Raw genomic sequence first — 25480 nt, 5'->3', positions numbered from 1 at the left:
ACAATTGAATTTTCATCGTTTTGGTTTGTTTGTGTTAATTTAGACTTAACATAAAGACATGAGTAACAATTTGCAGAATTTAATACGTGCTGTGTTCATAAGTTAAGTTACTTTTAGTGTCAATTAACAACATGCGTTTTTAAACTGTAAGTGCGAAAATTTTCAGTAACAATTCAGTAAATTTGGCCTAATTTTTTTTGTTTTAGTACATTCATTTATTGGTTTCGGTTAATTGATCATCGATAATTATTAATTTGTTCCTTTTATAGATTTTTATGGGGTTTAACAGAGGAATAAACCTTATAAATATTTATTTATGGAGATTTACTTCTGGTTTTATTATGGTGGATATCACGACCTACACAATATATTGATTTACAACGCTCACATTTAAATTGCTGTTACTATAATTAATTCAAAGCTGTTTTAATTAAAGTTATAATAATTAAACGAAATCACAAAATTACAGGTATTAATTATTAATTTCATTTGGAAATGTCAATTTTGCATGTAAATGCCCACTTAATTAATTTATTTTAATTGAATTTATTGCAATAAAATAATTTAAAGCTTTAAAAATCATAAAAACACAAATTAAAATGTTTCGTTTTCAATTAAAAAATAAAATTTAAGTTTTGGCGAATGCGCAGTTCTGTCGCTATTTATTTATTTTTAGTTTAAAATGACAAATAAATTATTATTTTCATCAAATTTAAAATAAAATTTTCAAATAGTCTATTTTAGGCATCATTTTTGAATGAACCATATTGTTTAAACAATATTACGGCTTTAATTAATTTTTACATGTGTTTTTATTTGTAATTTTAATAAAATATGTTTTTCCAAATTTCTGTGGCACGAGGCATTTACTTTGTGAATAAATATTTATTTATTTTATAAATATAAAATAATTGTTGAATTTGTTTATAAAAAATTAAGACTTGACTTATATTAAGATAAGATGGCGAAATTAAGTTAAAAAGTTATGTAAACTAAGAACATGCTTTTTAAGCTGCAAGTGGAGAAATTTTCAACAACAATTGCTAAATTTGTCTTAATATTTTTTATTTTAATACATTCCTTTGTTTCAGTTAATTGATGACCAATAATTATTAATTTGTTCCTTTTATAGTATTTGAGAGTATGTCATTGGAATCGAAATAAGTCCTAAACATATATACATACATTTCTATAATTATTCAAAGCTGTTTTAATTAATGTTATAATTAAACGAAATCGCAAAATGGGGAATATTAATTGTCTAAATTGATTTGAAACTCTCAATTTTGCATATAAATATGCTTTTAATTATGTATTTTAATAGAATCTATTACAATAAAATAATTTAAAGGTTTTTAAAAATAAAAATAACATTTAAAATTCTTAGTTTTTAATTAAGCAATAAAATTATAGCTTTGGCATATGGCCACTTTAATTACAATTTATTGTTATAACACATGGATCAATAAGTCCCGAGACTAACCCAGAAATGGTCCTGGTAGTACCAAACTGTCCACGTTTCCCTAGAGTACGAACCTTTACATGAAACGTGTAAAAATTTCACGTCGATCGGACCACAAACAGCAGAGTTATCGAGTTTAGAGTAATTTGTTTCAAAAATGGAGAAAAGTGAATTTCGCGTGTTGATAAAACATTGTTTTTTAATGGGTGAAAACACCGTAGAAGCCCAGCAATAGCTTGAAAAACATTACCCGGACTCCTCTCCATCCAAACCAACGATTTTTGGTGGTATTCTGAGTTAAAACGTGGTCGTACGGACACAAACAATGCGGAACGTTCGGGTAGGCCATTGGAAGCCCTTACACCGGAAAATGTGAGTGAAATGTTAAAAATCATAATGAAAAATCGCAAAGTGAAGGTCCATGAGATTGCAGAAATGACACAGATATCTTCTGGAAGCTTATTTACAATCCTTCATGAAAAATTGAGCATGAAAAAGGTTTTTTCCAAGAGGGTGCCGCGATTGCTTTCAGTGGAATAAAACAGCAAGCCACAAGTCCATGAAAACAAAGGCAAAATTGAACGAGTTGGGCTTTAATTTTAATCCCCACCCCCCGTATTCGCCAGATTTAGCCCCCAGCGACTACTGGATGGTTGCTGATTTAAAAAAAATGCTCCAGGGGAAAAAAATGGCTCGAATGAGGAGGTCATTGCCTAAACTGAATCCTATTTTGAAGCATAGGATAAATCCTTTTATAAACATGGTATAGAAACGTTGGAACGATTGTATCACTCTAAAAGGAGATTATATTGATGAATAAAAATGATTTTTGAAAATTAAATGCTGTTTTCGTTGTTAGTATAGGGACTTATTGATCCATGTGTTATATTTCTTAGTATAAAACGACAAAAAATTATAATTTTTGCAGAATCTAACAAAAACTTTTAAAACATTTCTTTTAAGACCAGAAATTTAATTAAACTATATTGTAACAATGTAATTGTCTTTAATTTGTAATTTCATTTGGTTTGATGTATTTATTTTATAATTAATTATGAATTTATGTAAAAAATGTAAATAATTGCTAAACTTGTTTGTATTACTAAAATGTATGAGTTATTGAGCACCTAAATTGAGTTATTTTAGTCTAAGTTAAAAAAGAAAATCCTTATTACTCTAAATAGACAAATTTTCAGTAGCAATTTTTAAATTTAGTCCAATTTGATGTAGTACCTTCGTTTACTGGTTTCAGTCGATTATTATTAATTTGTTGTTTTTATAGATTTTGAAGAAATGAAGCCACTAAATAAATAAAAATAAAATTTAAAATTCTTAGTTTTCAATTAAGCATTAATTTTAAAGTTTTGGCGAATGCGTAATTTCAGTTACAATTTGTTGTTATATATTTATTAATATAAAATGGCAAATAAATTATAATTTTTGGGAAATCTAACATAAAACTTTTAAAACATCTATTTTAAGACCATTTTTAATTAAACAGTACTACAACTTAAATTATTTTTTATATCAATTAAAAAATGTAATTGTCTTTAATTAATTTTTCAACTGTTTTCGTATGATGTATTTATTTTAGAATTAATTATGTATTTATATAAAAAAAGATAAATATTTTGTTTATGTTAATTCAAACTTAACAAAACTTAAAATTTATACATTATTTTGTTTCTGTTAAAAATTACAAGTTTTCAGTCAAACAATATAATTGCAGTTAAATCATCCATTTTAAGATATCTATGTAACAATATTAAAGCTTTTATTATTAACTTGTTTTTTATTTATTTTTATTAGAAATACTATTCATACAATAATTTTTTCTTAGTTCGATGTATTTATTATATATGTAATTGCTTTTTTGTGAAAAAAAAATATAAACATGCAAGTGGATAAATTTTCAACAATTGCTAAATTTGGCTTAATATTTTTTGTTTTAATAAATTTTTTATTGGTTTCAGTTAATTTATCACCAATACTTATTAATTTGTTCCTTTTATAGTATTTGTGAGTGTGTCAATGGAATCGAAATAAATCCTAAACATATTTATTTATAGAGATTTATGTCTGGTTATTATGTTGTATATCACGACCTACACAATATATTAATTTACAAGGCTCACAAGTTTCTATAATTAATTCAAAGCTGTTTTAATTAATGTTGTCATAATAATTAAATGAAATTACAAAATAGGGAATATTAATTGTCTAGAGATTTGAAAATCTCAATTTTGCATATAAATATACTCTTAATTACATATTTTAGTAGAATCTATTAAAAAGATAATTTAAAGGTCTTTAAAAATAAAAATAACACTTAAAATTCTTAGTTTTTAATTAAGCAATAAAATTAAAGCTTTGGCATATGCGCCAGTTTAATTACAATTTATTTGTTATATATTTTTTGGTATAAAAAGGCAAAAAAATTATAATTTTTGTAAAATTTAACAGAAAACTTTTCTTTTAAGATCAGAAATTTAATTAAATTATATTGTAACAATGTAATTGTCTTTAATTTGTTTTTAATTTTCAATTTCCTTTGGCTTGATGTATTTATTTTATAATTAATCATGTATTTACGTAAAAAAATGTAAATAATTGCTAAATTTGTTTGTCAATTTAAACTTAACATGGACAAATATTTACAAAAATATATGCTTTATTGAGCTTTTAAATTGAGTTATTTTTAGTCTCAGTTAAATGTAGCCCTTCGTTTATTGGTTTCAGTCGATGATTATTAATTTGTTCTTTTTATAGATTTTGACGTGGTTATAAAATGAAGTAAACCCAATAAATATTTATTTATATATTCATTTTTGGTTATTAGGATGGGTGTCACGATCTACATAATATAATTATTTACAAGGCTCAAATTTCAATTGATGTTTCTGAAATTAATTCAAAGCTATTTTAAATAAGGTTGCCACGAAATCACAAAATGGGGAATTTTAAATGTCCATTTTCATTTGGAAATCTCAATGTTGTATGTAAATATGCACTTATTTAAGTATAGAATCTATTACAATAAAATAGTTTAAATCTCTAAAATAAAAATAAAATTTTAAATTCTTAGTTCTCAAGTAAGCAACAAATTTAAAGTTTTGGCGAATGCGCAGTTAAATTACAATTTATTGTTATATATTTTTGGGAAATCTAACACAAAACATCTATTTTGAGACTGGATTTTTAATTAATTATATATAGTTTAAACAATATTACAGCTTTAATTATTTATTACATCAATTAAACAATGTAACTAATTAATTTTAATAATAATTTTTATTAAATACATATTTTTTTAACTCTCTTTGGTATGATGTATTTGTTTTATAAATATTATATGTATTTACGTAAAAAATTATATAATTGTTGAATTTGTTTGTGCCAATTTAAATATTAGCATAAAGACATGGACAAATATTTACAAAAAATTATACATTATTGTGCTCTCAAGTTGAGTTATTTTTAATCTCAATTAAAAAACTGCTTATTTTATACTGTAAATAGACAAATTTTCAGTACCAATCGCTTATTTTTTTTTTGTTTTTGTACCTTCGTTTATTGGTCTCAGTTAATTGATGATTGACAGGGTTTACAAAAAAATAATGAACCCAATAAATATTTATTTATAGAGATTTAATTTTGGGTTATTATGTTGGGTGTCACGACCTACACAATATATTGATTTTCAAGGATCTCATTTTAAATTAATGTTTCTATAATTAATTCAAAGCTGTTTTAATTAATTTTGTTTCAATAATTAAACTAAAACACGAAATGGAAACATTAAATGTCTATTTTCATTTTAAAACTTTAATTTGACGTGTAAATATGTTATCAATTATATATTTCAGTAGAATTTATTATAATAAAATAATGTAAAGGTCAAAATTCAAGTTTTCAATTAGGCAATAAATTTAGTTTAGTTATTTAGTTTAGTTTTGGCGATTGCACCAGTTAAAATCTGTTTTAAGACCAGTTTTAATTGAACAATATTACAACTAAATTCATACATCATTTAAAAAATGTAATTGCCTTAAATTTCTTTTTAATAGTAATTTTAATAATAATTTTTAATAAATACTTATTTTTTCAACTGTTTTTGGTATGATATATTTATTTTATAATTATGTATTTATCAAAAAAGTATAAATAATATGTTTATGTTAATTTAAACAAAACTTAAAATTTACACATTATTGTACTTCTAATTTGAGTTATTTTTAGTGTCAATTAAAAAAAGTTTATTTTAGACTTGACATTAGATTTAATTAATGTTGTCATAATAATTAATTAATTAAATCACACAATGAGGAATATTAATTGTCTATTTTTATCTGAAAATCTGAATTTTGAATGTAAATGTCTTTTTAATTATTTATTTTAATAGAAATTATTAAGATAATATAACTAAAAGCTGAAAAATTATATATTTTCTTTTAAAAATGACAAATTTTCAGTCAAACAATATAATTGCAATTAAATCATCCATTTTAAGACAAGATTGTTCATCTATGTAACAAAATGAAAGCCTTTATTATTCACTTACTTTGTTTTTAATTTATTTTTATTAGAAATAATATTCGTACAATATTTTTTTTTAGTTCGACGTATTTATTAAAATATTGTAATTCAATATTTTTGTGTAAACAATATTAACAATAATTGAACATGAACGTGAGAAATCTCTTTAACAAAATCCAGCAGCGATTTCACACACAAACTAACCAATCCCAACGTCAAACAATAATTCAGTAGCGTCCGGGTTTTAGTTCGATATCCGCGTACTCATTTAAACCCGATGGTCAATACAATTATCTTTTGAGCGTGTACATCCGGTCGGAGCAGATTTCCCGCTAACCCGTTCGTAATTAATGCATCGCCGTTTCTATTATTCCATTATTCGCGTTTAATGTGTCGACGAGGCACTGCGTCCGATTACAGAACGGTTCCCCCAACGTTAAATTAAGACGTCGGTCTTTTTTCTGCCCCGCACCCAAACTGGAAACTGGCCGTGATGTAAATTTAACCAAGCCGACGACACAATGAGGAAACTTTCCGCAACGCGGTAATCCCATTTAAATAATCAATCGGGTAAATTGCCAAAGTTTCCAAATTTCGCTGGCGGGCAGGGGAAGACGAATTTTCGGTGCGGCCAGGTCAGTAACGAATAATTGAACGTGCCTCATTCAGGTGGACGATTATTAATGGATACGCGGCCGGAAAACTGATGAAAGGGGTGCGGATCAATGGTGTTTACGCGGCTGAGATTCCCATCAGGAACCTGTTAACTGAACAAACAGTGGGGCGGTCAGGATTTTGCGACGTTGTTTAGTCGAGGGCTTAGCGCGAAGTCGGTGCTGAAAGGAGGAGAAATAACCAGACAAACATGTTTTTTAAAATTAATAAGAGGGTGGATCGTGGAGCTTGTTAAAATTTTAACAAGCGAGATCTTTGTTTCGACGTGTAATTAAATTTATTTTTATAAACAGAAGTGAAATGTAAAAAATATATGTGTATCATGTGGTTTAAAACTGAAATTACAGGAAAGAAAGAAACATATTTTTGAGCTTCAAAGTTTTTAACGAAATGTAGTTCCCAGAAAAGTAAGTAATAGGTGCATTTAAGTTATTTGATTATTTATCCAGAGAATATTTGCCATATTTATTATTAAAATCCTTTTACGGTGGCTAAATAAATAAAATGCTAGTGAAGAGTTAAATATTGAAAGGGATAAAACTCGATAACTCCAGTTTGGCTGAAGAAAAGTCAATAAAAAGAAAGTTTTCTTTGGTTCATCCTTTACATCAACCGTTAGAAATCTAATTTAAAAACTCACACTGCAATTTTTATTTTATATATTAGTAAACAATACATAAAAACTCAAAGTAAAAAATAAAAGTCGTGAATTGATATTTTTTATCGGAATTGTAATTTTTATAGGTCAAAGAGGTCAAGTTAGTATCTCTAACTGCAGACATAAGTCAGAACAATTTTTTTGTAAATTGAGAGTAAAGAAAACTTTATGTAGTTTTCCACTAGAACTATTCTAGAATTATCTATCTTCTTCAATGTTTAAAGAGTTTCTTATTTCAAGAAACACGAAAAAAAAACTTTTTAATAATATATATGTCGCAGCGCGGTCAGGATTATCGGCCATTTCGAATATTAAATAACACGCAAATAGTCCTTACAATGTAATTGAACTAACAGGCACAGGATTACAACTAATAGTCAAACAATTAGGTAGGAGTTGTATGAAACGCGGTGATCCCGACGGTTATGCCAAGCCAAGACTTCTACGCAGCTTCCCTGACGGAGCTTAACTGTCCGCCCTCGCAGGTCTCCTCTACCGTCACCCTTGGTTCGAGTACCATCCCCTGCTTAGCACTTCCGCTGATTCCACCCAAGTACTATAGGTATGCAACCCATAGTACTACTTGCGTTTCGCATGAACCCTCCGACATATATATATATATATATATATATATATATATATATATGTAATAATTTTTTTAAGATAAACAATTAGATTATCTTTATATGCCTTTTATTGTCAAATTGGAAGGAAAAAAATTTTTTTCTGATAATTTAACGGTGTTAGCACCCTATTGGTCATATTAGAAATTTAAAAAGATTTGCCATCGATGAAGTTTCAAGAAAATTTTTTCATTTTTGTAATTACTGTATTTCGTTCAACCAAACAAGAGTTACCTTGATGTATTATATTAAATATTTAACAGGCTATCACCACTATATTTTAAGAGATACACGAAAAACTTTTTAATAAAAAATATTGTAAATGGTCTTAAAATAAATAATCAAATGACTTTAATGCACCATTTATTGTCAAATAGGAAAAAACATTATTTTTCTGATAATTTAATGATGTTAGCCACCTATTGGCCATATTAGAAATTGAAAAAGATTTGCCATGAATTTTTCAGGGTTTCATGAAGTTTCAATAAGGTACAGAGCAAAGAAAATATTTTCATTTCAGTACTTACTGAATTTCGTTTAAGAACATTGGAGTTATCTAGTCGTATCTTATTAAATGTTTAACAGGCTATCACCACTTTATTTTAAGAGATATATGAAAAACTTTTTAATAAAAAATATTGTAAATGTACTTAAAATAAATCAAATAACTTGAATGTACCTTTTATTGTCAAATTGGAAAAATACATTATTTTTCTGATAGTTTAATGGTGTTACCCCCTATTGACCATATTAGAAATTTAAAAAGATATGTCATGAATTTTTCAGGATTTCATTAAGTTTCAATAAGGTACAGGTGAAATAAAATATTTTCATTTCGGTAGTTACTGAATTTGGTTGAGCCACGAAGTTATCTAGTTGTAACTTATCAAATGTTTAACAGTTTATCACCACTTTATTTTAAGAGATACAGGAAAAACTTTTTAATAAAAAATATTTTAAATGTTCATTAAATAAATAATCAAATGACTTGAATGCACCTTTTATTGTCAAATTAGAAAAATACATTATTTTTCTGAAAGTTTAATGGTGACAGCCTCCCATCGGCCATATTAGAAATTTAAAAGATTTTTTTTTAATTTTGGTACTTATTGAATTTCGTTGAACCGCACTAGAGTTATCTAGTTGTATCTTATAAAATATTTAATTGGCTATCACACAAGAACAGAAGAACAAGAAAACTCCATATCATAATAATATATTTTCTATACCTATTCAAGTAGCAGTTTCAGAGCAGTGGACAACGACCTCTGCCATTTGACCACCAGGTACTCATTTCAAGCCACAAGTAGGGAACGGTGAAAATTTATTAGCATTCGAAAGGGTGGTGTATGGGAAATTTAGCGTAGGTGCTACGGAAAATAATTGTCCCCACTTTCCACCCCTAGCCGTCCAACCCTCTTCCTGTTCCTTTATAATGATCCTTTTTCATCGCGTGGCTTCGTGGCAAAGGGAAACATTACAGTCGAGAAATAAATTCAATATCAATCATTCAGGAGTGGGCGGTTATAAACTTGAGGAGATAATTTATTCATTGGACTTTTTTCAAGTTTGTCCCGTAACTTTTCCCTCCCGAAGTCGTCGATGATCTCTTAATCCGTACGAAAAGTTTCGAACGTCTGCTGCCAAAACTGGAAATTTTGTTTGTCGACTAATTGTGTACGGCCTTTAATTAAACCCATAACGGATTTTCGTGTGTCGAAACTGTGTTAATGGAGGCACAGTTTTAAAATACTTGGTTCGGGGAATTATGAGACAGATTTATATTTTATTGACGTCTGCAGCAGTGCACCAGAGGCATTAGTGTTAATAAATAATTTAAGGAATAATCAAAAATCAATAGTGGCCGAATTTGCAGTCGTCTGGAAAAAACACGTTCCATTAAAATTGTTTGGGGCGACGTGAAATAACCGCTACATAAACATTAAGACACGAGCTAGTTGATGGGACTGGGGTTGGAATTAAAATTGGGGCAATATTAATGATGTTGGGGGTGCCGGTTGCATTTTAAAACGATTTGATTTGCATAACGACGGCACGAGTTGGTTCTAAGATTTATTTTTTAAGTGTGATACAAATTGTAGCAGCTTGATTACACCGACATTTTCTTGAAGTGAATTTTCCTCATTCTTATATACTTCGTGACATAGAAAATAGAACATATAGGTTTAGTCGTCCAATTTTAAGAGAAATTGGTTTGTTCTTTGTCGAAGAGTGAGCAGAAGAAGGAAGGCTTTTTACTATTCTTCCTAGTTTGTGCTGCTCCTTTTACTGTAACATCAAAGTCAAAGATTGGAGTGGAGGAAAGAACGACAGCTTTGAGATGTGGAATGGAAAAAGATTGTCTTCACTGATGAGTCGTCCTGATTTTGTTTGGTATAATGATACGAGGATGTGTCTGAAGGCACAACGAAGAAGGGCTAACACACAATTTTTTGAAGAGGTTTTGTACATGAAACAGCTGGAGTTATAGTTTAGAGTACTATTGGGTGTGATAGTCGACTTTAGTTTTAATTAGAGGTAATTTGACAGGTCAGCTGTACCCTCAGGATACTGTGGAACCCCTCTCGCTTCTTTATCTTAAGACTTCTCAAAATCCAGTTTTCCTATAGCATAATGCTCGACCTTATATTGCAAGGTTTACTGTTTCCAACATTTCGATGTAATTTTTTCGTCATGCCTATCAAGTTCTCCGGACTTATCAGGTCTTCCTCCACAGATTCTGGTGGGCCAGGAACATTGACCACCATACTAGATCAATGTCAGGGTGAGTTAATGAGTGTCTGGATCATCGTTGAGGTCTACTACACTCTAACCCCAAATTTTACGTTAAAAATCAATGAAATCTGATCACCCGTACTATAATGTAATAGGTCACTGAGTGTATTAAATACAAAAATAAATAAAAACGTCTAAAATACGAAGAAGAATATTTTTAATGCAATTAAATACGAAACTAGTTGTTGCATGAAACTGCTCATAATTTAGTTTGTTCGTCTAAGTAGATATTTAATCCTCCATAGTAATTAAACAACATTATCCTAAGCCCTTTCATTATCCATATACTTTGAAACGCAACCCGGCTCAAAGTCTTGCACACCCCGCTTTCTGCGACAACGGATTCCTCCACCGTTCGTTCGTCCTTCGAAATTTCCAAACGTACAGATAGAATAAATCCTGGGATTAATAAATTAATACTGACGTTTCAGACGTGAAATACGAGCCTGTGGCGAAATTGTTGCGGCACGCAACAGTTTTATTCACGCACGTTTTTCCCAGTTTTGACTTGGAGAAAAAACGGTGTGGGGTTTTTGTTCGTGTAACGGCTTAATCTTTGCAGTTTGTTTGGTTGTAAGATTATTTTGTAAAAAATTGGATATAAAGAATTGGATATATAACAATGGATAATAAAATATTTTGTTGATGGCTCACAAGTAATTCCAGTCCAGTGTAATAAAATTGTTTTTTAGTATGTTTCTTCATTTTAACAATTTAATCAAATATATACCTATTGAAAAAGGTTTGATCCCACTGAATTTTGAGAGAGAGACGTACCATTTGATAGAGACAGTAAAAGTCTCCAACTACGTGCAGACTTGTACTGTCTCTGTCGTGCTTGATATCTCTCTCAAAATGCAGTAGGATCAAATGCTTTTCGATTGGTGTAGTGATGGCTATAATTTTAGCAACTTTTTTATCGTTAAAATATTTAACATATTAAGAAGTTGTTATAATAATGACCACTACTGTACATGTAGAATTTTATGTAATTTTTATCAAACATTTGCCAAATAAATAAATAAAATAAAATAACAAAGTTTCAAACAACTTTTTTTAACCCTGTGCACTACAAAGTTATTTTATGCAACGTGATCCCCGTTTTGTTGCACACGTACTTTCAAATCAAACCAAAAACAAACCTCAGAACTAAAAAAAACACCCTCCTCCCAAAGGATTAAAGCAATGATGGCATTACAAACATATAAAATATTCTGCAGGGCTTTATCGTTTCGTGCTCGGGATATAACCCGCGTTATTCCTACGGCCCCTTTGTATCGGATGCTGAGTCACTTTGAAATCTCCGCTCGACGGGATGGGTTCGTCTAAAAACTAATTAATCGAGAATTCCGGGTCCGGAACGGTCCGAAAATTGTTTCCTTTTCGCTGCACGCCGGCGAATCGATTTGTTTTAAAAGGAAATTGCCAGTTTTAAAACGTAATTATTGATGGGAAACTGCCGGTTGTCATATTTCACATGCACGTGTTTATGGAGAGGGCACGTCTGCTGAAATGTGGGACGTCGGCTGGAGAAATTTGAGATAATGAATGCAATTTAAGACCCTGGAATTGGGTTTCATCTTGAGAATGTTTTTAACATTAAGACAATTTCTTGAAGCCTGTTGTTCTAAATATTTAACTTTTGTTTGTTTATATTCAAATTTCAAGTTGAAGACAAAGAAAAATTGTTGAAAAATTCTTTTAAACCTTTGTTTTAAGGGTTTTTGTCTTGTTACTGCACATTTTCATAAAATTTTATCAATAAATGTATAAAAAGAACTGTAGGAAATCAAAGCAAGTTATTCCTTAGAAATAAATTGATTTGTTAAAGTTTAACAAGTGATTCAAGTTGAAGACAAAGAAAAATTATTGAAAAATTATTTTATACTTTTGTTTCAAGTGTTCTTTGTCTAGTTACTGCACATTTTCATAAAATTTTATCAGTAAATGTATAAAAAGAACTGCAGGAAATCAAAGCAAGTTATTCCTTAGAAATAAATTGATTTGTTAAAGTTTAACAAGTGATTCAAATTGAAGACAAAGAAAAATTATTGAAAAATTACTTTAAACTTTTGTTTCAACAGTTCTTTGTCTAGTTACTGCACATTTTCATAAAATTTTATCAGTAAATGTATAAAAAGAACTGCAGGAAATCAAAGCAAGTTATTCCTTAAAAATAAATTGATTTGTTAAAGTTTAACAAGTGATTCAAGTTGAAGACAAAGAAAAATTGTTGCAAAATTATTTTAAACCTTTGTTTCAAGTGTTTTTTGTCTAGTTACTGCACATTTTCATAAAATTTTATCAGTAAATGTATAAAAAGAACTGCAGGAAATCAAAGCAAGTTATTCCTTAGAAATAAATTGATTTGTTAAAGTTTAATAAGTGATTCAAGTTGAAGACAAAGAAAAATTATTTTAAATCTTTGTTTCAAGTGTTCTTTGTCTAGTTACTGCACATTTTCATAAAATTTTATCAGTAAATGTATAAAAAGAACTGCAGGAAATCAAAGCAAGTTATTACTTAGAAATAAATTGATTTGTTAAATTTTAACAAGTGATTCAAGTTGAAGATAAAGAAAAATTGTTGTAAAATTATTTTAAACAGTGTTTTTTTTTCAGTTACGGCACATTTTCATAAAATTTTACCAGTAAATGTATAAAAAAACTGTAGGAAATTAAAGCAAGTTATTCCTTAGTAATAAATTGGTTTATTAAAGTTTAATAAATTTTTCTCCATCAGTTTGCTGCACATTTCCATGTAATTATTGACAGCAAAACTTCGACATGTAATAAACTAGTAATAAATTGATGCTTCCGAAACTTTATAGAGATAATGATTATAATTTAAGCCCTTGGAATTCTATTCTGGGCTGAGCTCTCCCAAAAATTAGCAGGAATAAGGTTGACTGGTTTCCTTTGTTACAGGAACTGGAGTATCGAACTTGTTCTACCACGTTAATTACCGTTCTTATCTGTAGAAGGTAGGTAACATGATTAGAATGTATAACTTGTTAAAACTATTGGATTTCCGTCAGTCTTGGGAAAATTCAATATCCGGGGTCTCGATAACAACATGTTTGTTTTGTGGAAATTTTCCCCCACGCTTTAAATTAACACGTTCCGTATACTGATGTGAACGCGTGTTCTTTTTTGTGTTTGCTTTAGTGTTAACAATTAAAGTTCAAATGTTAACGTGTTGTTTTCAATTAAATACACGTATCTGTGACGTAAGGGGGTGGAAATGGAAAACAAACCGATAGTTGGGCGCGAATGCCTCGAACGACGAATTGACGGCCGTCGACACTTTAATAAAACTGCTGAAGATTGATGCGTTCCCGCTGAAAAAACTTATTGCCGGTGTTAAAAGACAATTCCTTCGCTGTGTGTATTTTTTTGCAAATAAACTGGTTCTCGTCTGTGTGAATTTGCTAATACTTTAAGCACCCTTACAGCTGTCTGCCGCCCCTGTTTATTCTTAAGTGTAATGAAGTGCGACGTCAATGGAGAGTTCGTAATTCGGATCAGGAATGAAATCGAGACGCGGCCTCCCACGTAAAGGGGGTAGTGTGACGACGACTTTGTTTCGCTGACTACCCCACAATCAACGACGCACAGTGACCTAGGATTGAAAAAATTAAGAAAAAATGTGAAGGCGAAGAAGAAAAATTATTGGAAAATATATTGTTCAAATTTTAAGAAAATGCAATCAAAATATTTATATTTTATTTGAAATAAATCTAATGGCCATTTTTAATTCTATACTCAAATGGTTTTTGACCAGTACAATAAAATTAGCTTAAATTTACTAGAAATACCAGAGAAATTTACATTTTCTTCACTAAAAAAAATATTTTTATGTATTTTTGTTGTTTTATTTTATCTAGCTATTAGTACCAATAGTCAATTTATAAAATATATTGACAAACATAGTTTGTCTCAAGAACTAGATGTGATAGACGAACTCTAAGGGCTATTTTGGTATCTATACCCAACAACTTAAATTAATTTTTTTAGAAATACCCTAGAAATTTACTTTTTCATGGTTTAAAAATTTATTCTTCTGCATTTTTATGTTTTATATGGCTGTTGGTATCAAAAGTGAATATAAAAAAGACACAGACAAACATAGTCCTAGATCTGATAGACGAAATCTAATTGCTATTTCGGAATGAATACCCAAGAATTATTTAGGATCTCTTAAAAAATTGTTGAACCTGAAGTGGCTGATGACCTGTGCTGTGAAATTAACTTAAATTTATTAGAAATACCATAGAAATTTACATTTTCATGGTTTAAAAATTTATTCTTCTGCATTTTTGTTGTTTTGTTTTATCTGGATGTTGGTTCCAATAATCAATTTAAAAAATACACACAGACAAACGTAGCGTGTCTCAAGAACTAGATGTCATGGAGGAAATCTAATGGCTATTTTGTAATATATCCACAAGAATTATCCAGGATCTATTGAAACATTGTTGGCCCTGAAGTGGCTGATGACCTGTGCTGTGAAATTAACTAAAATTTATTAGAAATACCATAGAAATTTACATTTTCATGGTTTAAAAATTTATTCTTCTGCATTTTTGTTGCTTTTTTATTTGGATGTTGGTACCAATAATCAATTTAAAAAATACACAGCCAAACGTAGCAAGTCTTAAGAACTAGATGTAAAAGACGAAATCTAATGGCTATTTTGGAATTAACACATATGAATTATTTAGGAACTATTGAAAAATCGTTGGCCAGGAAGTGGTTGACGACATTCACAATAAAATTAGCTTAATTTTACCAGAAATACCAGAGAAATTTATATTTTCTTGACATAAAAATTTATTTTTCTGTATTTTTATTGTATTTTTTTATCAGGCCGTTGGTAGCAATAGTCAATATAAAAAATACACAGCCAGTCTTAAGAACCAGATGTAATAGACGAAATCTGATGGCCATTTTGGAATTTATACATATGAATTATTTAGGATCTATTGAAAAATCGTTGCCCTGGAAGAGGTTGATGACGTGTACAATAAAATTAGCTTAAATTTACCAGAGAAATTTACAATTATCTAGGGTCTAACTATTGAAAAATTGGTGGCATCGAAGTGGCTAATGACTTGTATAATAAAATTAGTTTAATTTTATTAGAAATACCAGACAAATTTACGTTTTCTTCATTTAAAAATTTATTTTTCTGTATTTCTGTTGTTTTTTTATTTTGTCGTTGGATCCAATAGACAATTAAAAATTCACAGACAAACATAGCCTGTGTCAAAAACTCAAAAACTAAATTTGATAAACAAAATCTAAGGTTATTTTGGACTCAATACCTAAGAATTATTTAGGAACAGTTTAGGAAGTGCCCCTTGACCTGTACAAGAAAATTACCTTAATTTTATTAAAAAAATAACAGGAATTTACATTTTTCATGTCAAAAATTATTTTTCTGTTGTATTTCAACAAATTATTAGAGTTGTTATTGTTATTAACTAAGTATTTTTTAAGCCAAATAATTATAAAAAAACATAATTCCTTAGATTCAAATGATAATAGAAAAAATAAATGATTTTTTTGACATTCTAATGATTCAAATAATAAATAAAAAATATAATATTTAAATGTAAAATTGTTTGTTTCTTTTTTCTTAACATGATGACACTCAAATCAAATGATAAATTAAAAAAATAAAAAGTTGAATAGGAAAATTAGTTGTTTAAATGTAAAATTCTTTGTTTAATTTTTTTAACATGAACTAAATATTCAAATGACAAAATAAAAAAATAAATGACTAAAATGTGAAATTTCCTTTTCATTAACATTATTACAATTTAAAGGTTAAAATGATAATCTTAAAAAATTAAAACATAAAATTCATCATTTTCTTTTTCTTTCGATTCAATACCTAAGAATTACCATAAATTTACTAAAAAAAAATATTTTTCATTTGTTGTATTTCAACAAATTTTTAGAGTTCTGATAAATTTGGTATTAACCAAGTATTGTTTAAGCCAAAAATTATAAAAAACCATGACACAAAAAACTTTCCACATCTACCCGTATAAAACTACAAGTACAACCTCAAATCGAAACCAAAATTGAGACACCGGTGCACCAGATAGTGGACGTGGGTCGCGGACGGCGCCGCGTGACGTCACGCCCGGACCCACCGTCGCGACGCCACCCACCGGCGATTCGAACGCCGGAGCCGGCGGCGCCAAAAACGCCCGCAGTCGCCTAACTCGCGTCGCGCGACACGCTTCCTCTCCTCGCTCGCACACGACTTGCCGAGTACGCGCGCGATTATCCGGTCGTCGTTTTGCGGTGGTCGGTTCTTTTATTTATTGTTGCGGTGGTTGGTTATGTGACTTCGGTTCGGTGCCGAAGGCGAAGAGATGGAGGCTAAGGTCGATCCTTTGGCATCGCCCTACGTCAACCTCAACAAATTTCAAGGTAAATATGTCTTATTGTTATAAAATTTTTCATGTTTTCGACGTTCGATGTGGGAATTCCCGGTATTGTGACTCAGTCGGCGCAAACAACAATTGAAGTGCACGTAGCTAATTTAATTTTTAAAACGACAATTATCGCCGTTTCTTACGTCAACGTAAACAAATTTCAAGGCGAGTTATTTTTACCATTTTAGAATGTCGCCCAAACCTTTTCACTTCGTTTGGCCGCTGCACTTTCCGCACACACGTCGTGTATTTTTAAAACGTCAGAATAAAATACGGACGGACTATGTAGAATCTCCCTTTTTTAATGCAAATCTTCCGACTAAAATCTAATTTGAAACGGTGCCCGTAACATGTTGGGTGTAATTTCAATTTGCAATTCGTTTTTCGTAACACTTTCGTTACACGTTAATTAGCATAATGTGGTCCAGTTTTAAAATCAATATGCGTTTGTTGTTAACATTTCGTAAATGGTTTTTAAAATGTGACATTCGAATGAATAGATTAAAAGTGTAATTTGAAGAGCTGTAAAATATGTTTTATGGTTCAACAATATTTATTACATGCAATTTTGTAAGCGTTTAAATTATGAAATTTCGTTTCGAAGCGTGATGTTTTCAATTGCTGCTGCACAGGAAAAATGATTAAAATGCAAAATTTAATTTTTCCTATCCTTCATGTGAATGGTTTAATTCTTTCCTTTCCGTTTCGTTCCTTTTCTTAAAATAGAATACATTTTTAAAAATAAAAATATTTAAATGAATATAATGTATTTTTTTCTTAAAATGGTTACATTTTATAAGTATAAATAATAGAATTAAAAAATAAAATGTAATGTAATGTTAAAAAATTAAAAAAAAGATTTAAATGATAAATTAAAAATAAAAAGTTGAAAAGTAAAATTAGTTGTCTCCTTTTCCTTAACATGATTACACACTAAAGATTGAAATAATCATCTAAAAAAATAAAAATTCAAATATAAAATTCGTCATTTTCTTGTTCTTAACAAAGATTCAAATGATAAATTAAAAAATAGAATGGTAAAATTTAAAATTCATTGTCTCTTTTTTCTTAATGTGATTACATTCTAAAGGTCCAATAAATAAATTAAAAAAATAAAAGGTTGAAAAATAAAATTAGTTGTTTTCTTTTTCTTAAAATGATTATATTCCACAAACTCAAATGATAAATAAAAATATAATATATTCTTTCTTGCCTTTTCCTTAACATGATTATAATCTAAAGATTTAAATGATCATCTGAAAAATTAAAAATTAAAATATAAAATTCGTCGTTTTCTTGTTCATATCATGATTATATTTCAAAGATTCAAACGATAAATTAAAAAAATAGAGTGCTAAAGAGTAAAATTCATTATCTCTTTTTTCTTAACATGATTAGATTCTAAAGTCCAATAAATAAATCAAAAAATAAAATTAATTGTTTCCTTTTCTTTAACATGATTATATTCCACAGATTCAAATGATAAATAAAAATATAATATGTTTTTTGTTTCCTCAACATGATTACACTCTAAATATTAAAATGATCATCTAAAAAAATAAGAATTAACATATAAAATTCGTCGTTCCTTTTTTCTTAACATGATTAGATTACATTTCGAAGATTCGAATGATAACTTAAAAGATAGAATGTTAATGTGAAAAATTTATTGTTTTTTTAACATGATTACATTCTAGAGGTCCAAATAATAAATTAAAAAATAAAAAGTTGAAAATTAAAAATAGTTGCTTCCTTTTCCTTAACAAGATTATATTCCACTGATTCAAATGATAAATAAAAATATAATATGTTCTTTGTTTCTTTCTCCTTAACATGATAGTGTAATCATGTTTATGGTTTCTAAAGATTAAAATGATCATTTAAAAAATAAAAATATAATGCTAACGTGTAAAATTAGTTGTTTCTTTTTTCTTAACATGATTACATTCTAAAGGTTCAAATAATAAATAAAAAAAATAATAAATTGAAATATAAAATTAGTTGTTTTCATTTCCTTCCTAAAGATTAAAGTGATCAAGGTTCAAATCATTTTGAATTTTTACAATTTTACAATTTATTTTTTCCCTGTTCTTTAATATTTTATGGGTCCAAATAATAAATTTAAATGTTAAATAAATATTTCCCTTTGCTTTAAAATATTCATATGGTAGAATAATACAATTTTTACAGTTATTGTTTCAGAATTTAAATATTTAAATAAAGTAAAATATATTATAGAATACACACAAAAATACGTGTTTAATTGTTTTAAAGGATTTAATTTTTAGTAATTAAAAAGTAGCTTTGTTTAAGTTTTTAAAATGTTTAAATTAAAAAACTTATCGTCACGTCAAAAATAATAAAAGAATATTCCAATTATCCAAAAATTGTGCTAGCTAAAGGAAATAGTGTCATGTAATATTTATTTCATTGTTAATTTACATACTTTAACATATGATAAATTATTATCAGTCTATTGTTTGCTTTGTTATAATGAGCAAAATGTGACTAATTAGAATACATAAAATATTTCAATGACTCTTTCACATATTAAAGTCTAACATACAATTGATAATAAATTCAAACCTACTTCAATAATTAATAACCAAACGTTAATTCAGAATTTTTATAATTATCCATGTGTGACATCATCAGTTTGTTTCGACTCAACCCAACCAAAAGACAAGAAAAAATAAACCCTCCAATACAAACGTCCCGGAAATAATTGCCTTTTAACATCAACATCACATGTAGCATTTTTCTTCTTCTACTTATTACCGTTCCCATTGTTCCGAACGGGGAACACCAACCAGCCCGTGGGATCGAGAATAATAACCGTGCAGAAACACGTTACGTATATTCCGTGCTCCGAACTCGCGGAACTTGATTTGTTGTGACACGACGTGAGGATTACGTTCCGACTCCTGCGCAATGCATTTTAATGAGGTCGCGATAAATATTTTAATTTCGTAAATTGGAACGGCGAAATTGCAAATGTGGCGCGTCGCACTTGCAATTCGGGCCCCGGCCAATTGTGTGTGTGTGTGTGTGTGGTTTCGGAACATCGGCCGGTCCGAACTGAAATTTCGTGTTAGGGGTTCACTTAACGAATTTCACTTTACTTTATTTTTTTTTCTCGTAATACACTTATTCCTGGCGGCGTTTTAGGTATTAAAACCGGGTTGTTAATGCCGAATTCAATTAGAATTTGTACATTTTCACGGTCCTGGGTGGCGGTCGTTTCTAGGTTTATGGATTAAGTCGTAAATAAGGTCCGAACTTGCGGATAAATATCCCTTTTGACGTTGGCGTCGGTGTAAAAATATAAATTGTTACAATTTTATAAACCACATTTGTACATTTAAGTTGTTAAATATTATAGTTTTCAAATTATTAATGTTTGAGGTGGAGAAAAGAAATAAAAAACTTCCAACTTCCAAGTTTTAAGTAACAAAAGTTAAAATATATAAATTTTGACAACGTAATATTATCTGTTAATATTCTTATTAACATACTTTTAAGTTAAAAGAAATTAAAAGAAGTAACTACAATAATTTATATTAAAACTTCAAAAGTATTTATATCCCAAAGTAATTAATTAGTGGTAAAGTTGCTATTCATGCTTACCCTTTGTGGAAATACATCTGAGGCAAATTTTGTGTAAAATACTTTGCTTCTTTTTAATTTAAACTCTTTACAATGTTTGAAGTATCCTTTTCCATAAAGATAAGCAAGATATTGAATATAAAAAGAAGCTAAACAAACAACAATATGCAGCAACTTGAATCCTAAAATGCAAAAGTAAGCAATAAAATATAAAGGACTAAAATATTGATAACATGTATCTGGGTAATATTTTTTGCCCTTATTTAAATTCAAAACTATTCAGGAAAATCGAAACAGAAACAAGGCTGAATAAACAGTTGTAAATTTCACTCAGTAAATATTAAATTAAATAAAATAAAATAAATGTAGAATAATGTAAAAATTGTAAATAATTTGGATAGAATAAAGGATTATTCATTAGTAAATTGATTTGTTAAAGTGTAACAAGTGATTCAGGTTGAAGAAAAAGAATTGTTGGAAAATTATTTTAAACCTTTGTTTCAATTGTTTTTTCTCTATTTACTGTATATTTTCATAAAATTTTATCAGTAAATATATAAAAGGGACTGCAGGAAATCAAAACAAGTAATTTCTTAATAATAAATTGATTTATTAAAGTTTGACAAGTGATTCAAACTGAAGACAAAGAAAAATTGTTGGAAAATTATTTTATACCTTTGATACAAGTGTTTTTTTCTAGGTACTGTACATTTTCATAAAATTTTATCAATAAATTTACAAAAAGAACTTCAGGAAATCAAAGCAAGTAATTCCTTAGCAATAAATTGATTTTTTAATGTTTATTAAGTGATTCAAGTTGAAGACAAAGAAAAATAGTTGAAAAATTATTTTAAACCTTTGTTTAAAAGATTTTTTCCCTATTTACTGCACCTTTTCATAAAATTTTACCAGTAAATATGTAAAAGAAATTGCAAGAAGTCAAAGCAAGTTATTTTTTAGTAATAAATTAATTTGTTAAAGTTTAATAAGTAATTCAAGTTGAAGACAAAGAAAAATTGTTGGAAAATTAATTTAAACCTTTGATTCAAGTGTTTTTTCTCTAGTTACGGCTTATTTTCATAAAATTGTATCTGTAAATGTATAAAAGGAACTGCAGGAAATCAAAGCAAGTAATTCCTTAGTAATTAATTGATTTGTTAAAGTTTAACAAGTGATTCAAGTTGAAGACAAAGAAAAATTGTTGGAAAATTATTTTAAACCTTTGTTTCAAGTGTTTCTTCTTTAGTTATTGCACATTTTCATAAAATTTTATCGGTAAATGTATAAAAGGAAATACAGGAAATCAAAGCAAGTAATTCCTTAGTAATTAAATGATTTGTTAAAGTTTAACAAGTAATTCGAGTTGAAGGCAAAGAAAAATTGTTGGAAAATTATTTTAAACCTTTGATTCAAGTGTTTTTTCTCTAGTTACTGCACATTTTCATAAAATTTTATCAGTAAATGTATAAAAGGAACTGTAGGAAATCAAAGCAAGTAATTCCTTAGTAATAAATTGATTTGTTAAAGCTTAACAAGTGATTCAAGTTCAAGACAAAGAAAAATTGCTGGAAAATTATTTTAAATTTTTGTTTCAAATGTTTTTTCTCTAGTTAATGCACATTTTCATAAAATTTTATCAGTAAATACATAAAAGGAACTGGAGGAAATCAAAGCAAGTAATTCCTTAGTAATAAATTGATTTGTTAAAGTTTAACAAGTGATTCAAGTTGAAGTCAAAGAAAAATTGTTGATAAATTATTTTAAACCTTTGATTCAAGTATCTTTTCTCTAGTTAATGCACATTTTCATAAAATTTAATCAGTAAATGTATAAAAGGAACTTCAGGAAATCAAAACTAATAATTCCTAAGTAATAAATTGATTTGTTAAAGTTTAACAAATGATTCAAGTTCAAAAAAAACAAAAAAGAATGTTGGAAATATAGTTTTCCTCCAGTTATTGCTCATTTGTATGAAATTTTTATGAGTAAAAGTAGAAAAAATTTTACTGATAAAGTAGAATACAACCCATAATTAAATAATTAGAATAAGTTACATAAAAAACAAAAATATATTCATGGTATTTTATTGTTAAATTCATGTCTATTTATATTGTACAAATGTATCTGGAAGCGACATTTAAATTACCCCAATTAAAGTCTAACAAATGAACCAGTTATTTATATAATTTTGGAATTGTTTTGATCGTTACACCGGTGTATTATATAAAATTTATTGTTGCGACGTTAATATCGAACAATTTCCTGAATACTAATACCTCAATATTAATAATAGTTTCTAGTAAGGAACTACCCTTTTGGGCGAGTCGTTTTCAATTATTGTTCCCATTAATTCAGCACGGAATTGCGCCGTGAATATTAATCACTGCAGACTGTTCAATATTAATAAACACCGCACATTAGTATTTATGTTTATTATAATAACACTTTTACCTCTCTAACGCATGTTTGAAATGTTCATGCATTTTTACCGTTCCAGTTCAAGGTTCTACCATTGTGGATAAATAGCAACAGTCTTTTTCAACGTTTTTTACTGTTAAAACGGGCACAGTTAGAAAGCAGCAGTTCATTTTGGGCTCCGGTTTTTTCCGGCGCCCAGACCGTCGCGTTTCATAATCAAGCGCCGCAGTTAATGTCGTCGCGGCGTAATTGCGCAAAATTTCTAGTAACATTCGACGTTATTTATGTAAGACGCCCACACACACGTCTGCACGTTAGATATTCCCGCTAAATTGGACGTGCATTAATCACATTACTTTACGTTTGTGCGAGTGTGAGTAATTGATGATGCGATCCTATTAATACGTTCTACCATTTATGAGTGTTGTGGCAAACAAACCTTTTTTTGGTCCGTTGCGAGGATGGCTTTTATTCACCGGTCGGACGGGACGCATCCCTCGGGCACGATCCTGCCGAATTATTTACTGGAAAGGTGAAACTTTTCGGATCGCACAAGACAATCCGGTCAATTTCTCAGTGTGTAGCTTCGACGCAAATTCTTGTCGGCAAAGAGAAAAAAGTGGGAAGGAAATCGAAAGAAATTAGAAATAAATTGACTCATTCATTGAAGTTGAACAAGTAGTTCAAGATGAAGATAAAGAAAAGTGTTTTTTGTATACTTGCTGCACATTTCTATGAAATTTATATCAAAAAAGTTTAAAATTTAACTATAGGAAATCGAAAGCTTCAGTAATAAATTGATTTATCGAAGTATATGCGGTGATTCAAGCTTAAGACATAGGGAACCATTAGACCAATAGACCATTTTTTTCATGCTCTTTTTTCTTTAGACGTTGCACATTTTAAATGAATTTATACCAGTGAAAGTAGAATAAAGACTATAGGAAGTCAAAAGAAGTTATTCCTTCGTAATAAATTGATTTGTCAAAGTTTGACAAGAGAACCAAGCTTAAGACAACAAAAAATTAGTTGGAAAATTATTTTAGACATTTTTTCAAGTATTATTTCTTTAATTGCTGCACATTTTAAATAAATTTATATCAGTAAAAGTAGAATGAAAACTATAGGAAGTCACAAGAAGTTATTCCTTAGTAATAAATTGATTTGTCCTAGTTTGCAAGAGCATCAAGCTTAAGACAAGAAAAATTAGTTGGAAAATTATTTTAAAACTTTCTTCAAATATTATTTGTTTAGTTGCTGCACATATTGAAGAAATTTATATCAGTAAAAGAAGAATGAAAAGTACAGAAAATCAAAAGAAGTTATTCCTCAGTAATAAATTGATTTGTCAAAGTTTGACAAGAAATTCAAGCTTTAGACATCAAAAAATAGTTGGAAAATCATTTTAGATCATTTTTCAAGTATTATTTCTTATGTTACTGCACATTTTAAATAAATTTATATCAGTTAAAGTAGAGTGAAAACTATAGGAAGTCAAAAGAAGTTTTTCCTTAGTAATAAATTGATTTGTCTAAGTTTGACAAAAGAATGAAGCTTAAGACAACAAAAATTAGTTGGAAAATTATTTTAGAATTTTCTTCAAATATTATTTGTTTAGTTGCTGCACATTTTAAATAAATTTATATCAGTAAAAGTAGAATGAAAACTATAGGAAGTCACAAGAAGTTATTCCTTAGTAATAAATTGATTTGTCCTAGTTTGCAAGAGCATCAAGCTTAAGACAACAAAAATTAGTTGGAAAATTATTTTAGAACTTTCTTCAAATATTATTTGTTAGTTGCTGCACATATTGAAGAAATTTATATCAGTAAAAGAAGAATGAAAAGTACAGAAAATCAAAAGAAGTTATTCCTCAGTAATAAATTGATTTGTCAAAGTTTGACAAGAAATTCAAGCTTTAGACATCAAAAAATAGTTGGAAAATCATTTTAGACCTTTTTTCAAGTATTATTTCTTTAGTTGCTGCACATTTTATATCATTAAAAGTAGAATGAAAACTACAGAAAGTCAAAAGAAGTTATTCCTTAGTAATAAATTGATTTGTCAAAGTTTATTATTTCTTTAGTTGTTACACATATTGAAGAAATTTATTTTAAATTTATTATAAAATAGAATGAAAAGTACAGAGAAGTCAAAAGAAGTTATTCCTTAGTAATAAATAAATTGATTTGTCAAAATTTGACAAGAGATTTAATCTTAAGACAACAAAAAATAATTGGAAAAATAAAATATTT

The 25480-nt window shown here is 28.4% G+C and overlaps 1 protein-coding gene across 3 annotated transcripts in view; it reads left to right on the top strand.

Annotated features, from left to right (window-relative positions):
- Positions 1-47: 47 nt before the first annotated feature.
- Positions 48-25480, top strand: part of LOC109599662 (uncharacterized) — a 65445-nt gene continuing 40012 nt past the window's right edge. For 2 of the 3 annotated variants that reach the window (XM_020015677.2, XM_020015676.2), the window contains exon 1: positions 16996-17196. In XM_020015677.2, coding sequence (XP_019871236.1) covers positions 17139-17196 — 58 coding nt within the window. In that variant the 5' untranslated portion in view covers positions 16996-17138. Of the gene's footprint in view, positions 147-13677; positions 13734-16995; positions 17197-25480 lie in introns of those variants that run through there. The other variant, XM_020015678.2, reaches the window with a different exon arrangement.

The sequence above is a fragment of the Aethina tumida genome, chromosome 4, assembly GCF_024364675.1.
Source record: "Aethina tumida isolate Nest 87 chromosome 4, icAetTumi1.1, whole genome shotgun sequence".
Classification (NCBI taxonomy): Eukaryota; Metazoa; Arthropoda; class Insecta; order Coleoptera; family Nitidulidae; genus Aethina; species Aethina tumida.
This window is presented reverse-complemented; position numbering and strand designations above follow the sequence as displayed.